Below are 12,964 nucleotides of genomic sequence, written 5' to 3' on the forward strand. Positions count from 1 at the left end.
GCCTCAGCCCGTGCGGAGCCAGGGCCACCTCCCTAGCACCACCTGCACCAAGAACAGGGGAGGAGCAGGGCTCCAGCACACGCACATCATAGCGGGACCTCTACCCCTCACCCTAGGAGCTCCGGAAGGGCCACACACAACCCTGTTTGCTTCCTCACTATGCCCTAAGGCCCTTGGAGAGCCAGCAGAGCCCTAGGGCAGGGAGCAGGCTCCTCTGGGGTCATGAGGAGGTTCTGGGGGTCTGCCTGGCCCAGGAGCCTGGTACCCGCTGGCTTGGCCTTTCACCCAGAGCCCCCTTCATGGTCTCTCTGGCTCACTGGAGCCCAGGCCAGCCTGCACTGAGCCCTGGCACCAGGCCCCTCCCCAAGTGGGCTTGAGGGAAGTACCGTCTTCCCTGGGGAGCCAGGAGCTGGTGGGCCTGAGCCTCTCCCCTGCACTTGTGCTGAATCCAGTGGCCCCGTCCCTTCTACCTGTCCAGAGCTTGGGAAGCGCCCGCTCTGAGGGCACACACTATTCTCTTATCCCTCCAGGCCCGTGACCTCAGCGGAGCTCAGGGCGGAGGCATTCTGCAGACCCCCCCTCCCTACCTAGGCTTGTCTGCTAGGGCCATCTTCCAGCCCTGTTGGTGCTCCAGCGGCTCCTGCCTTCCCCATGGGGAAGCCGAGACCAGCAAGTGATAGGAAAGGCTGTGCGAAGTGAGGGGCTGGAAGGTGCTGAGGACCCCAAACACAGAGGGCCCCCTGGCCACAGTCTGTGTGAGCTGGCTGGGTCCATGGTCCTCGGGTCCCTCTCCTGGGAGTGCTGAGATGTCAGTTTCACCTCCCCCCTTGCCCTGTAGGTGAAGGCTCTGGGTTATGACGGGAACAGCCCCCCTAGCGTGCCCTCCTGGCTGGACTCCCTGGGGCTGCAGGACTACGTCCATTCCTTCTTGTCAAGTGGCTACAGCTCCATTGACACCGTGAAGAACCTCTGGGAGCTAGAGCTCGTCAATGTGAGTAGCCCCTGCATGGCCCGGCCTGGACTCTCCAGAAGTCTGAGCTTCCCTTAGGGGCAGCCTGGCCCAGCGGAAGGTGCTGGGGGCTGGAGCGGACTGTGAGTGAGTTGGCCACCTGACCTGTCACCTCCCTCCTCCTCATCACCCAGGTCCTGAAGGTCCAGCTGCTCGGCCATCGCAAGCGCATCATCGCCTCCCTCGCAGACAGACCGTACGAGGAGCCGCCCCAGAAGCCCCCCAGATTCTCCCAGCTGAGGGTGAGTCGGGGAGGGACAGAAAGGAATGTATGTTTGTTCCCTGTATTTGCAGGAATTACATAGAATTCTTTAGGATTCTTCAGAGACCACTGTAGTGTAGGAGAAAGCAGCTCCAACAAGAAGAGAGGAGTACAGGAGAGGAGGTTTAGAGAAGTTCCCCGCCACCTGTTTCTACTTGGGGATGGCCGATCAAACACATAAAACTTGGGGGATAGTAGGAAAACACCAGGCCGTGCCTGGGTGTTGAACTCAGCTCTGTGCCTGGGGACAGGGAGGGGCCGAGTCAGGTAACACCTGAGACAAATCCAAAAGGCCAGGACTCACAGCCACGTGGGCACCCCCCAAATCTGAGTTCGAATTCCCAGGCTGGGTTGGCTAAGACAGCTTGCATTTTAAAAACCTCACCCATGATCTGTTGCTCCTGCCGGTAATTCCTGACAACAGAAACGGGTTAGACTCAGAGCCTGCAGCTGAGGAAGAGCTCTCCCCCAGCCCCAGGCCAGAACATGCAGGAATGGCGGTAACTAGAGCAGCCGCTCCCCGAGTCCTCTGGTGCACTGGGCCTGCCCCGCAGGTCTCACCCCATTGAACCCTCAGGGGCTTCGTGAAGTGGGTCCTGTTCATCCTCCTTTTACAGATGAGAAAGTGGAGGCCCAGCCTTGCTCTGGGAACCAAACACACAACTGACATTCAGATATAGACACTGAGAAGCCAGGTTTGTATTCTGTCGGGGACGGTGGCTTTAGGGCCCTGACTGACAGGGCTCCATTTTTTCTCAAGGGGGTGCTTTGTTTGGTCATGTGCAGAGGCCTGCAATGGATCAGGACAGAAGATTTAATCTTTTATAAGTGCAAAAGTGGCTTCCCCGCCCTCTCGGGGGACACTAGTGGACGGTGGCTGCGTGGTGCCACTTGTCTGACACCCCTGTGGTGTTGGCCCCTTCGCTCCCTGCTGCTTCTCCCGGTGCCGCTGCCTGTGCCATCCTAACCAGTGGGGCTGGCTGATACCTGTAGTCGGGCACTGGGCCGAGGGTTGCAAGTTCCACCTGGATTTCTCCCTCCACAGTGCCAAGATTTGCTCTCCCAGACGTCATCCCCGCTGAGTCAGAATGATTCCTGCACTGGGCGGTCGGCAGATCTGCTGCTGCCTCCAGGGGACACAGGCAGGAGGCGCCATGACAGTCTCCATGACCCCGCGGCACCCTCCCGAGCGGAGCGCTTCAGGATCCAGGTGGGGCAGGGGTAGTGGAGGTGCAGCCAGGCTCTACCTCATTCCTCTGGGTGGGACAGGGCCTCCCAGAACCACCTGCTGCCCCATACCTGAGCACAGTTGGGCTGGCACCAGAGTCAGGAGGCACCAGCCTGCTCTGCTCGCCCACACCCAGCCGCCTTGCGTAAGGCCCACCCAGCACCCATGGTGCTGAGCTCGGGCCGCACAACTCACTTTAGCTGTCGGCTGCTGGGGCCACTCCTGTGTCCTGTACTTCCCTCCCTCAGGGGTTCAGATCCCCTGTCCGCTCTTTCTCTGTGGCCTCTTGCGTCCTGCGCTGCCTCCCCTGCTGGCCCCAGAGCCCTCTGTGCTCTCCTGGCCTCTGAGCTCCTTCTTGGCCCCTTCCTTCTCTGCTTACCCACGTTGTTCCCCAGAACTGCTTTTCCTGCAGCTTCACCTCGGCAGCATTCTCTTCCTCCTGCTCAGCAAAACCACAGCCAGACCAGATTCTGTTCTTCCTGTTCTCTGCCTGCAGCCCCGTGGGGGGCACCGCTGGAGACGCCTCCTCCGCTCCCGGTGCCCGCTCCAGCCCTGGCGGAGGTGGGCCCGTCTCACACTCCTGGCTCACCCTCTCAGGGCATCATTTCCAGGGGTCCTGGATTTACTCAGGACCTGCCTGTCCTGCCTCCCTCCTTGTACGGACCTTGGCTTTGTCCTTTGTCCTTTGTCCTCTTCTTGGCCTGTCAGACACAGGATTGGCAGGTGTCCCTCAGGCCCCTCCGGGTGAACTTCAGCTTCACCCCTGCTTGTTTCTCTGACTCTCACTTCTCACTTCTGGCTCTGGGGACTTCCTTTCCCTTTCTACAAGCACAGCCATGAGTTTTAAAGGATTTTTAAACACATTGTCCAGCAATTCCGGTTGCTGTTGAGAGGCTCTGCGCACTGCTGGGAAGGGAGGGCCTCCGTGTTTCCTGAATCTTTTCCTTCCTCTCCATTCCTTCCACCAGTGTCCTGGGCAGGGACCCATGATCTCTCACCTGGACCACAGTGGCCTCCCCCACCCACTAGCTGCTGCCAGAAGGATCCATTTGAAATGCATTCCTAGGCACGGGCGGGTGCTTCACTGGCTTCCCCGCTGTGAAGATCCCTCCCAGGCCCTGGGCTGGGTCCCAAGGCGTCCCAGGGTCTCGTGGCCGCTGTTCTCTCCTTTGGTCTTTGTGCAGAACAGCCTGGCAGCCTGTGCCCCCCACACAGACTCTGCCATCTCCTCTCTGGTCATTTCCCATCTCCTTTGAGACTCATCTCGGACACCACAGAGACTGTCCTTCCCAAACCCTGCTCTCAGGCGGTTTGGGTCCCTGCTGTGCCTCTGCTGTGGCTAGCACCTCCCCTCTCCCGCAGTGTGTTTGAATTGCTGGTCTGCCCCCTGCCATCTCCACTTGACCCTTGAACTTGCTAAGGTCACTGGCATCTTCACCCTTGGGTGTGCTGGAGCCAGGCAGCAAGCCCGTGTGCTCCTCTGGAGCAAGGAGCAGGTGTCCAATTGCGTGTGTTTCGCAGGAGGAGCACCGCGAGGCCAAGCTGACCCTGCGGCCCCCGAGCCTGGCAGCCCCCTACGCCCCAGTGCAGAGTTGGCAACACCAGCCAGAGAAACTCATCTTCGAGTCCTGTGGTTATGAAGCCAATGTGAGTTGCTCCCACCCTCCCAGCAGGGCCGGCCTCCCTGCTCCTTCTCGGCCAGGCACCTGCGGCCAAGTCCCAGCAGGGACTCCACAAAGCCAGGCCCGGGGCTTTTGAGCTGTTCTCCACTCTCAGCCACTCTTGACAGCTAAGGCGAAGGGGTGGAGGCCTCTGGATCCTTTAGCTGGGGAGGTGAATGGAGGGTCTCTCCAGCTGGGGCAGGAGAGGGGGTGTTGTTATTGAGAGGGGTAACTACTTGATTGTGGGACAGTCCCAAATTGGTTGGGTCACCCCTGCATGGAAACGCAGGATTTCCTAAGCCTGGCCACTGCTCGCCCCCACAGTATCTGGGCTCCATGCTGATCAAAGATCTGCGAGGGACAGAATCCACGCAAGACGCCTGTGCCAAGATGCGGGTAGGGTGCCTGTGCGGGCTGGAGGGCGCTGTGGGACTGGCCAGCAGAAGGCAGCAATGGGGACAGTAGCTGCAGTTGCCTGGGCCCTGCTGCACTATGTAAGGATGGGAGGGAAGCTGGGACCTGTGGAAGCCCAGGAGGCTTAGCCCTGAGAAGGGGCACTGACAGGGCCACCCCTTGTTTCCTGTAGAAATCTACGGAGCACATGAAGAAGATCCCCACCATCATCCTGTCCATCACATACAAAGGTGTCAAGTTCATCGATGCCTCCAACAAGGTGTGCTGCTTACAGGGACTCTTGGTGGGAGTGGGACCCACATCCCCGTCAGACCCACAGGGCTCCAGGGCAAGCAACCCGGCTGCCCTCTCTCATCCCTTGTCTCCCTAGAGGGTCCCCAGTCCTCTTATTACTTCCCACTTTGCTAAGAGGCGTGTCTCTCATCTGCTGGCCTGGGTGCCTGCTGTCAGCCCCGTCCCCGCCCTAGTGATCACTGCTGTTAGCCTCGCCACCTGGGCTCCGCTGGCCGCACACCTGCTCACAGGTGTGATTCCCTCTGTGAGCAAAGGACTTTCTCTGTGTGCCACCGTGTGGGATCCCACCTTCCTGACACTCTTCCCACTTTGCCCCCACCCTGGAAGGTGGGAGAGGCTGGGGAGAGCTTGTGGTTGGGTGTGAACATTTTACTGCCTTAGTTGTTGTGGTAAGGGGTGGAGACCCCAAATCAAAATCGGGGACCCCCACCCCCACCAATAAACAAAATGAGAAGATGAAGGGGGGTTTGCTTGATGCTCTAGGCTGGGACAGAGAACAGTGACAATGGTAACAGGCTGGGGCAGGGGGTGCCAGAGGCATGCCTGAGCCTGAGTATTCCAGAACACGGCTTTCCCCAGCAGAACGTCATTGCAGAGCACGAGATCCGGAACATTTCCTGTGCGGCCCAGGACCCGGAGGACCTCTGTACCTTTGCCTACATCACCAAGGACCTGCAGACCAGCCACCACTATTGCCATGTGTTCAGCACCGTGGATGTGGTGGGTGGGGTCCTGGGGCCGGGTGGGGCAGGCTTGGGTTGCAGCCCTGAGGCGTCCAGCCCCATTGCAGGGCACAGATGCGGCGCTGTCCTGGCCCCTGGCCAGTGCCTGGCAAATGTTTGGTTCATGAATGGAGCCCAGAAGCACTCAGGCCGGTCCCCTTTCACAGTGATGAGACTGACGCGCAGAGGGAACAGGGACTGGCCCAGGGCACTAGGGACAGGAGGTTCCAGCTTTTTTTTTTTTTTTTTTTTTTTAAGAGATGGAGTCTCACTATGTTGCCCAGGCTTGCCTTGCACTCCTGGGTTCAGGCAAGTTACCCACCTCAGCCTCCCACGTAACTGGATAATAGGCGTGAGCCACCGCCCCTGACTTTCCAGCTTTTTGGCGAGTGTTTTCTTAGGTCAGGCAAGGCCTTTGTTTCCCCCGGCTCCCTGCCCTAGGTCTCCAACCTCTGGCTGGGCCGCCTCCCAGAAATGCCCTCTACTTCCCTCTTAGGGGCAGTGGTGCCCTCTTTGGCAGATTTTCTTCCCTCAAATTCCTGCTGAGGCTCGGCTCTGGATGCCACCGGGCCGAGGAGAGTTCATTCTCACACAGCTGCCCACAGGGAGCAGACCAGAAATGACAGCCCACAGGCGGGGGTTCCCTCTAACCTGCAACAAAGCATGAGAGTGGCCCCAGGCTGCTTCCTCACCCTGGGAGGAAGTCAGAGGGGTCCAGGTCTCTGCCGCCCTCAGGGATAGCAGCTGCTTCCAGAATCTCTGTGGCTTCTGGAATACAGGCAGCTCTGGGCATCCCCACACTCCTGGGACCTCATCCACCCCAGTCCTCTGTTTGCTCTGGGCCAGTGAAGGTTAGGAGGAACCAGGCTTTGCTGCTTGCTGGCTGTGTGAGCTTGGAAACATTGCATCTGCCTGCTTCCTCATCGTTTGGAGGGGATATAATGTGGCCCACCTCAGGGGCCACTGTGAGATGGATGAGGTGGTCCACACAGCACAGTCAGTGGCATTTACCTGTTGCTGACTTTTCCCACATACACTCAGTTCTGCTGTAACGCCACATACACGCTCCTAACAATCACTGTGCTGTGTAAAATCACACAAGGAAAACCACAGGGTTTATGGGGAAATGGAGTTGGGGCACAGCACTCACAGACTTTGTCGGTAACACATTAAAAATAAAAGCACTAGCACCACTTACATTAAATGGTAAGAAATACCCAAGTACTGCCGCAGGCACGGCACCCTGCCTTGGAAAAGACCTGCCGTAGGCTTGCAGCAGTGTGCACCTGCCCTCCCCGCAGCCCAGCTCCCGGCCACATCCTGTGTAGAGCGGGAAGAACAACAGAGACCTAGGAAGAGTAAAGGAGGGAAAGGAGGGAAGAGTGGAAGGAGGTAGGAGCGCTCCCGGGTAGACTTAGAGGGGGACACATGGTCCCTGCGAGGAAGGGCATATCCAGTGTGAAGCGGCTCCTGAACCAGGTGCTTAAGTGGTGATCTGCTTCCTCCCAGAACCTGACCTACGAGATCATCCTGACGCTGGGGCAGGCCTTTGAAGTGGCCTATCAGTTGGCCCTGCAGGCCCAGAAGTCCAGGGCGACGGGCGCCTCTGCAGCTGAGATGATTGAAACAAAATCTTCCAAACCGGTGCCTAAGCCTCGGGTCGGCGTGAGGAAATCCGCAGTACGTGGGCCCCACTGGCCAAGATCCCCCTCTCCCTGGCCCCAGGGATTCAAGGGCTCAGGGTGGCCAGCGCAAGGAGGGTCTTCTGGCACTTCCAGAAAGCTGGCCCTCCAGGGAAATGACCCTCTTAATTGTCCCCCAACCCTGCCAGGTCTCGCCCCTGGAAAGGCAGCAGCTCCTCTGGCCTGGGCGGGCCTCTCATGCTCCTGTTTCCCTCCCTCGCTGGGCTTCCCCAAGGGCAAGGCCGTCAAGGGGCTGCAGAGAGCGGCCTGCAGGCAGCCCCCAGTAACTGCGCCATCCCTGTGTCTGTGTCTGCTTTGCTCTGCACCCCAGGTGCCGCTGCCCCCCGATAGTCGCTGTTGTTACTGTCACACCTGCACCACCCACCGTCCTTCCTACCTACCGCTGCCGTCTGTTAGTCCTGGAGTCAAGGTCTTTACGCCTCCTGCTGTCTTGTGTGTCAGTCTCCCCGAAGTGACCGTGAGCGCTCTTAGCCTCTGGCGGCCTCTCCCTCTGCCTGTGTGACATTCTTTCCCCTCTTCCTGAGATGCCCTCTGCCTGTTCTGTGTGTGCTTCAGCCCTCTCTGTTTTTCTGTTGTGTGTCCTCTCTCCAGAGGTCTGGGGTGACTGCTGTGGTCTTGCCTTGGGGTGAGCTCTCTGGGCCTACCAGGGAGACCCGAGGCTTGACGTTTCCAAGCCCCATATCCCCTTCCTGCCCAGTGTGAGCGGGTTTGGGGCTTAGAGCAGGAGGCCCGGCTAGGACAGGGGTCCTTTAACTGAGCAATCCCAAGAAATCCCGGAGAGAAGTTGTGCCTGGAGGTGGCCCTCCCCAAGATGCTCCAGGAGCGTGTCCCTCCTCCGCCTGCCCCCAGGGGCCTGCTCTTTGGCCGAGGAGAATAAGGGCTGCCCCTCCCAGCACAGGGGCCACAGCCTGGCCTGGGGGTGGGAGGGGCCTGCTGCCTCCAGCCCTGGCACAGAGCTCCCTCTGACTCTTGACTGCTTCCTTGTTTGGCAGCTGGAACCACCTGATATGGACCAAGATGCCCAATCCCATGCCAGTGTCTCCTGGGTTGTGGACCCCAAACCAGACTCTAAGCGGAGCCTCAGCACCAAGTATGAGACCACTATCTTCTAAAACAACCCACTTCCTGTCTCCACTAGTCTCACTGTGCCTTTGCCATCCGATCTTTCTGCTGTCCTCAACTCTCTCCTTCCAGCTGCTGATGCCAAGGCCCCACCTGCACTGGGACCTGCTCCTCTTGGGCGGGCGGCAGCGTAGACGCTGTACACTTGCAGCTCTCGCACCTACCACCACCGAACACTGTGAATTCTCCCCCTTGGGCTGAGGACAGCTTGAGGGGGTGAGTTGCCTTTGAGGTGGGCATCAAGAGGGCTCAGGGGTTCTGTTGCACCCTGGAAGCCTCCACGGGCAGGCACTGTGAACCCCGACGGGCAGGGCAGTCTCCAGCAGGATCCCAACGGCACTGATAGCTCCCCAGGGTTGGGCTGGGCTCTGTGTGGCTCCCTCCTCCTGTCTGCTGTACTGAGCCACAGCTGGGCACCGTTGCCAAGAGCTAGCTGACTGTTCTCACCTCTCCTGAACCAACCAACCACTGTGACCACCCAGTGCCAGAGTCCCCAGCACTCTGCTCACAGCCGGCCTGCAGCCCCACCCCACTGTCCTCCGCTACTCCGAGGTGCTGGCCTCACTCTCATGGCTAGGCCCTTGTGAGACCTTGAGCTCAGTGATGTGGCTGGACCAGGGACAGACTGCTTTCTGTGAGGGCCCAAGATATGCGCCAGGCCCTTGGGTCCGTGCTGACTGCCCCACTTGGGGCTCTGGGTATCTGAACACTCACAGGCTGGCTCACACAGCAGGTGTCTCAGTCCTGATGGGCCTTCCCCTCCAAGGAGGGGGGTGGCACGTGTGTGGACAGCCCCTCTATCTTCGCCATGGAGTCTCAAGGCCTGGCAGCCTTGGGCCTGGCTCTGGAGTCTAGCTCACTGAGGAGGAAGGCCTTCCGTAGAACCAACGAGGAGGCGGCCTGTGCCCTGCACACACGGCGCACCTTCCTCCCTCACAGAACAGAGCTGCTGGAGGACAGGGACCTGGACCAAGTGGCCTCCATTGTCCTCTGGGAGCTTTCTGACATTCTCCACGGTGGGGGATCACAGATAGCGCCGTCCAGCGCGCCCCTGACCGCCTCCCTCAGCCTCCTGACTCCTCCGAAAGGAGAGGCCGTCCCATCGCAGCAGCTCAGCAGCTGGGATGGTGGAGCTGAGTCTTTGAAGAGGCACCCCATTCTCCAGTGTGGGCAAATCAGTTTGGATGGCAGGAGACAGGAAGGAAGCGGCGCCCATAGGCAGCTGTGCACACATAGCAGAGTCCACTAGGAAAGCCAGTCGGCCAGGGCAGTCAAAACCCAAGTCGATAAACTGGGTGGGTCCTGCGTACCCACCCATCCTTGTGCCTTCCTGAGCAGAGTCACTGAGCCAGAGGCAGTGGGGGCTGCGGGCTGTGGGTGCTCAAAGCAGGCATGGAGGGTGCCCAGGGGAGGCTGTGAGGGATCGTCTGTCCTGCTCTGTGTTTCCTTTCCATTTCCTCCACCGTCCGCAGGCCCCATTGGTTAACCCTTTCCTCCCCCCATTGTTTGCTTCTGCCAAGCTGAGCCACTGAGGAACCACACTGTGCTGCGGAAACATAGACGTGGGGGCATAGGCTCCCACTGCCACCACCGCCATCGCCTCACCTGCAGCTTCGAAGACCCAGGCCTCACCTCCGCCTGCAGGACCTCCTCTTGGCCACTTGGCCTGGGCCTGCCACCACCACGTCCTGCAGAACGAGCCCTGCCTTGGCTGTGGAGAAGCACTCCAGGCCGCTAGCAGATGGGACTGGCATTCCAGAGGGTCAAGAAGTGACTTGTTCAGAACACATTGTTTTTAACAGAAAAAAAATCTTTTTATAAAATGAACTTTTAACACTTGGCTCAAACCTCTAGGTCATACTGCCAATCTTTAGACAAATGGCCATGGGGCAGAGGACAGGGGAGCTGAGGTTGGTTCAGAGGCCAGCCTGCATAGCCTCTGTCCTCAGGACGGAACTTGGGTGCAGCTCAGTGGGTTGGAAGAGAAGGCGGTGGCCTGTGGGTGAAGGGAACGGAGCAGGCTCAGGCAGAATTGAGTACGGTGCGTCTGCTTTTCAAACCCAACCATATCAGCTGCTGCTCTTTATGAACTGCCCAACTTCCTGTCCCTTTCAGGGGCTGGACACAGGCTTCTCGTAAGAACACAGCCTTAGAGGCACCTGAGCAACTCAAAGGTTTCCGGTCCATTTCTGGGGTTCCCGATGGGAAGGTTCGGTGGCCAAATGAAGATAAGTGTGCAGTTTCTAGTGCTGGGAAGTCTTAGCCAGCACCAGAGTGCCAGGCCTCTCCCTGGCCTCTTACCTGTCAGTGATCGGAGCACTGCCCTGGGCTGGCCGGCGCCGTACTGCCTGCGTTATGTCAGAGAACAGGAAAAGCAGCTTTGTTTGGGGCATTAATGCTTGGAGTAGGGTCAGCTAAGGTTGCTACTTGCCAATTTGTGATTTGTCTAATCAGCCTGTGTGATTGGGGCTCATTTTGATTCTCTGAATTATCGGTTTGACGGTTACACTCTCGGCTGCTGGGCCCATCCCTGGCCCCCGGTGTGGAAAAGGCTAAATAAGGTGACAGTGCATCGATGCTCCCCCGCGTGGCCTTTGGGGCAGGCTGGCATCCCGGTGCGCCTCTGCTTCTTAAGCTTTCCTGCTGCTCGCTTTGCTTTTAAAAGTAACTTGGGTTGCATTCTTCCCTCTGGACTAGAGTAGAAATGCAGGGGAAACTGCTGTGGATTTGAGAGGCAAAGTTGGCTCAGCTGTGTGCCCAGTTCCTCCTGTGGGCACTTTAGCAGGCTCTGAGCTTTCCTGGCATAGGTCAATCAGGTCCCAGGATGAATAATCCAGGCTTCAGCAACACTCCTCTTTCCCAGCAAAGGCTGTGAATTTGAATTCTTTGTTGGTATGTATGTGCAGGGAGTACTGTTAGGCACATTCTTAACCCATGTGGTTGGCCAGAAGTCAGAAGTGGGGCTGTGTCTCTGGCTGGCTAGAGGCCAGGCCTTGTGGGTTTCTATCTGCTAAGCACCCAGCAGGTTGGGGCCTGGGACTCAGCTCTCTCTGCGGTAGAGGCAGGCCCTCCTCCACTTCTTGGTACTAAACGAAGATCTCGACACCTTGCAGTTTTACTTCATTTCCTGCCCCTTTCAGGGCCTGTGAGGATTCCCATGAGCTACCGCTGTACAGTTCTTGGCCCCGGCTTTCTTCCAAGAGTTGACCAGGAACCCTAAAGCATCCAGAGTAGACTGCGCTGCCACTGGGCGCATGCTGGTGCCCGTCTTCCTCCTAAGGGGCCAGGCCACATCCAAGTGGGCCTCTGTCAGGGGGGGGCGGTAGGTCCGAAAGAAACCGCAGACACTACGATGCACTCCTCAAGCTGTCTTTTGTGCTTAGATCATCCATAGGTGTTTCTTCTGCTTGAAGCTGCTATATCATCTTTATTTATTCAGGGTATTTTCATATTGGAAGCCTTGGCTAGTCTGCTCTAGCTCTGGGTTCTGTTTAGAGATTGGTTTATTTCTGAATATTCAAGAAAGGAAAATGACTGGGCCTTTCTTTCTTTTCTTCTCCTCTGGGATAGGTAGTCTCCCTTTCCTAGAAAGGTTATTGTAACTTTAAGGACAGGCTTCAAGTGGGAAGGCCCCTACTTTTGCACTTCTCCAAGTGCAGGTCACACCAGGGGCAGACCCTGTCGCTGCGTTTCTGAACTGTGAAGGAGCCCATTCGGGTGGGAGACTTCAGATGGGCTCAGTACCTGTCCCAGCCACAGGCTTCTTGTCCACCTCTTCTCCCCTGCCCACCAGCTGCTCAGCGCATAAGACCTTCCCGACAGGCTCTGCGTGTGCAGCTCTCTGCGTCCCTCCTGGGCCCTCCAGCGTCAGACACTAATGGGAGTTCCCGAGATGCTTGGGTTTGAGCAGGGAGCAGGCAGAGCTGCAGTCAGAGACATTAGAAAACCAGTCTGAATGGGGTCTGTCTTTGAGATGCCCAGGCCAGCAGAAAGCAGCTCAGAAGTATTGTTGCTCATGGTGTGGCAATGGACTGAACTGTAATGAAAATGTTATTTAATCTTTGTCTCTGTATTTTGATACTTGAATGACTTTCCCTTTTGTTTTACTGTATATAAAATTGTTAATCTGTCTGATTTTGTCTGAATTATAAACATTTTGAGGTACCAAACATAACCAATCTGTGCAACAACATAGACTGACCTCACTACCCAAGAGAGTGTAAATATTTCTGGGCTTCCAGCTTTGGTTTTGTTATTTTCATAACTGTACACAACTTAGAACAGACTGAATTAATAAATGAGAAGCGACATGAACGCAGCCTTAATTCTTCTGAGTCTTTGAATTGGAAAGCGTCTTGATGGTTTTCTGGCAGAGGCGTGGGCACAGGCGAGACGCAGGCTCAGGATCAGTGATTCGCATCCTACACCGTTTGGCTGAGATGACGACAGCTTGGCTGTTTGGCTTTCTGTCTCGCACTCTCTAACAAACAGTTACAGCTGTGCTGTGAGGTGCAAGGGCCCCAGGATTCACCTTCCCCTCCTTAGGAAC

The 12,964-nt window shown here is 57.5% G+C and overlaps 1 protein-coding gene across 12 annotated transcripts in view; it reads left to right on the forward strand.

Annotated features, from left to right (window-relative positions):
* ANKS1A (ankyrin repeat and sterile alpha motif domain containing 1A) overlaps nt 1-12,740 on the forward strand; it is a 202,741-nt gene extending 190,001 nt beyond the window's left edge. For 4 of the 12 annotated variants that reach the window (XM_009451083.5, XM_024357158.3, XM_024357157.3 and 1 more), the window contains 9 exons: nt 839-991; nt 1,144-1,251; nt 2,317-2,481; nt 4,021-4,146; nt 4,485-4,556; nt 4,747-4,833; nt 5,448-5,588; nt 7,100-7,270; nt 8,286-8,516. In XM_009451083.5, coding sequence (XP_009449358.1) covers nt 839-991; nt 1,144-1,251; nt 2,317-2,481; nt 4,021-4,146; nt 4,485-4,556; nt 4,747-4,833; nt 5,448-5,588; nt 7,100-7,270; nt 8,286-8,405 — 1,143 coding nt within the window. In that variant the 3' untranslated portion in view covers nt 8,406-8,516. Of the gene's footprint in view, nt 1-838; nt 992-1,143; nt 1,252-2,316; nt 2,482-4,020; nt 4,147-4,484; nt 4,557-4,746; nt 4,834-5,447; nt 5,589-7,099; nt 7,271-8,285 lie in introns of all 12 variants that reach the window. The other 8 variants (XM_009451084.5, XM_009451089.5, XM_063812383.1 and 5 more) reach the window with 5 other exon arrangements.
* The last annotated feature ends 224 nt before the right edge of the window (nt 12,741-12,964 follow it).

This window comes from Pan troglodytes, chromosome 5, assembly GCF_028858775.2.
Source record: "Pan troglodytes isolate AG18354 chromosome 5, NHGRI_mPanTro3-v2.0_pri, whole genome shotgun sequence".
NCBI classification, from domain to species: domain Eukaryota; kingdom Metazoa; phylum Chordata; class Mammalia; order Primates; family Hominidae; genus Pan; species Pan troglodytes.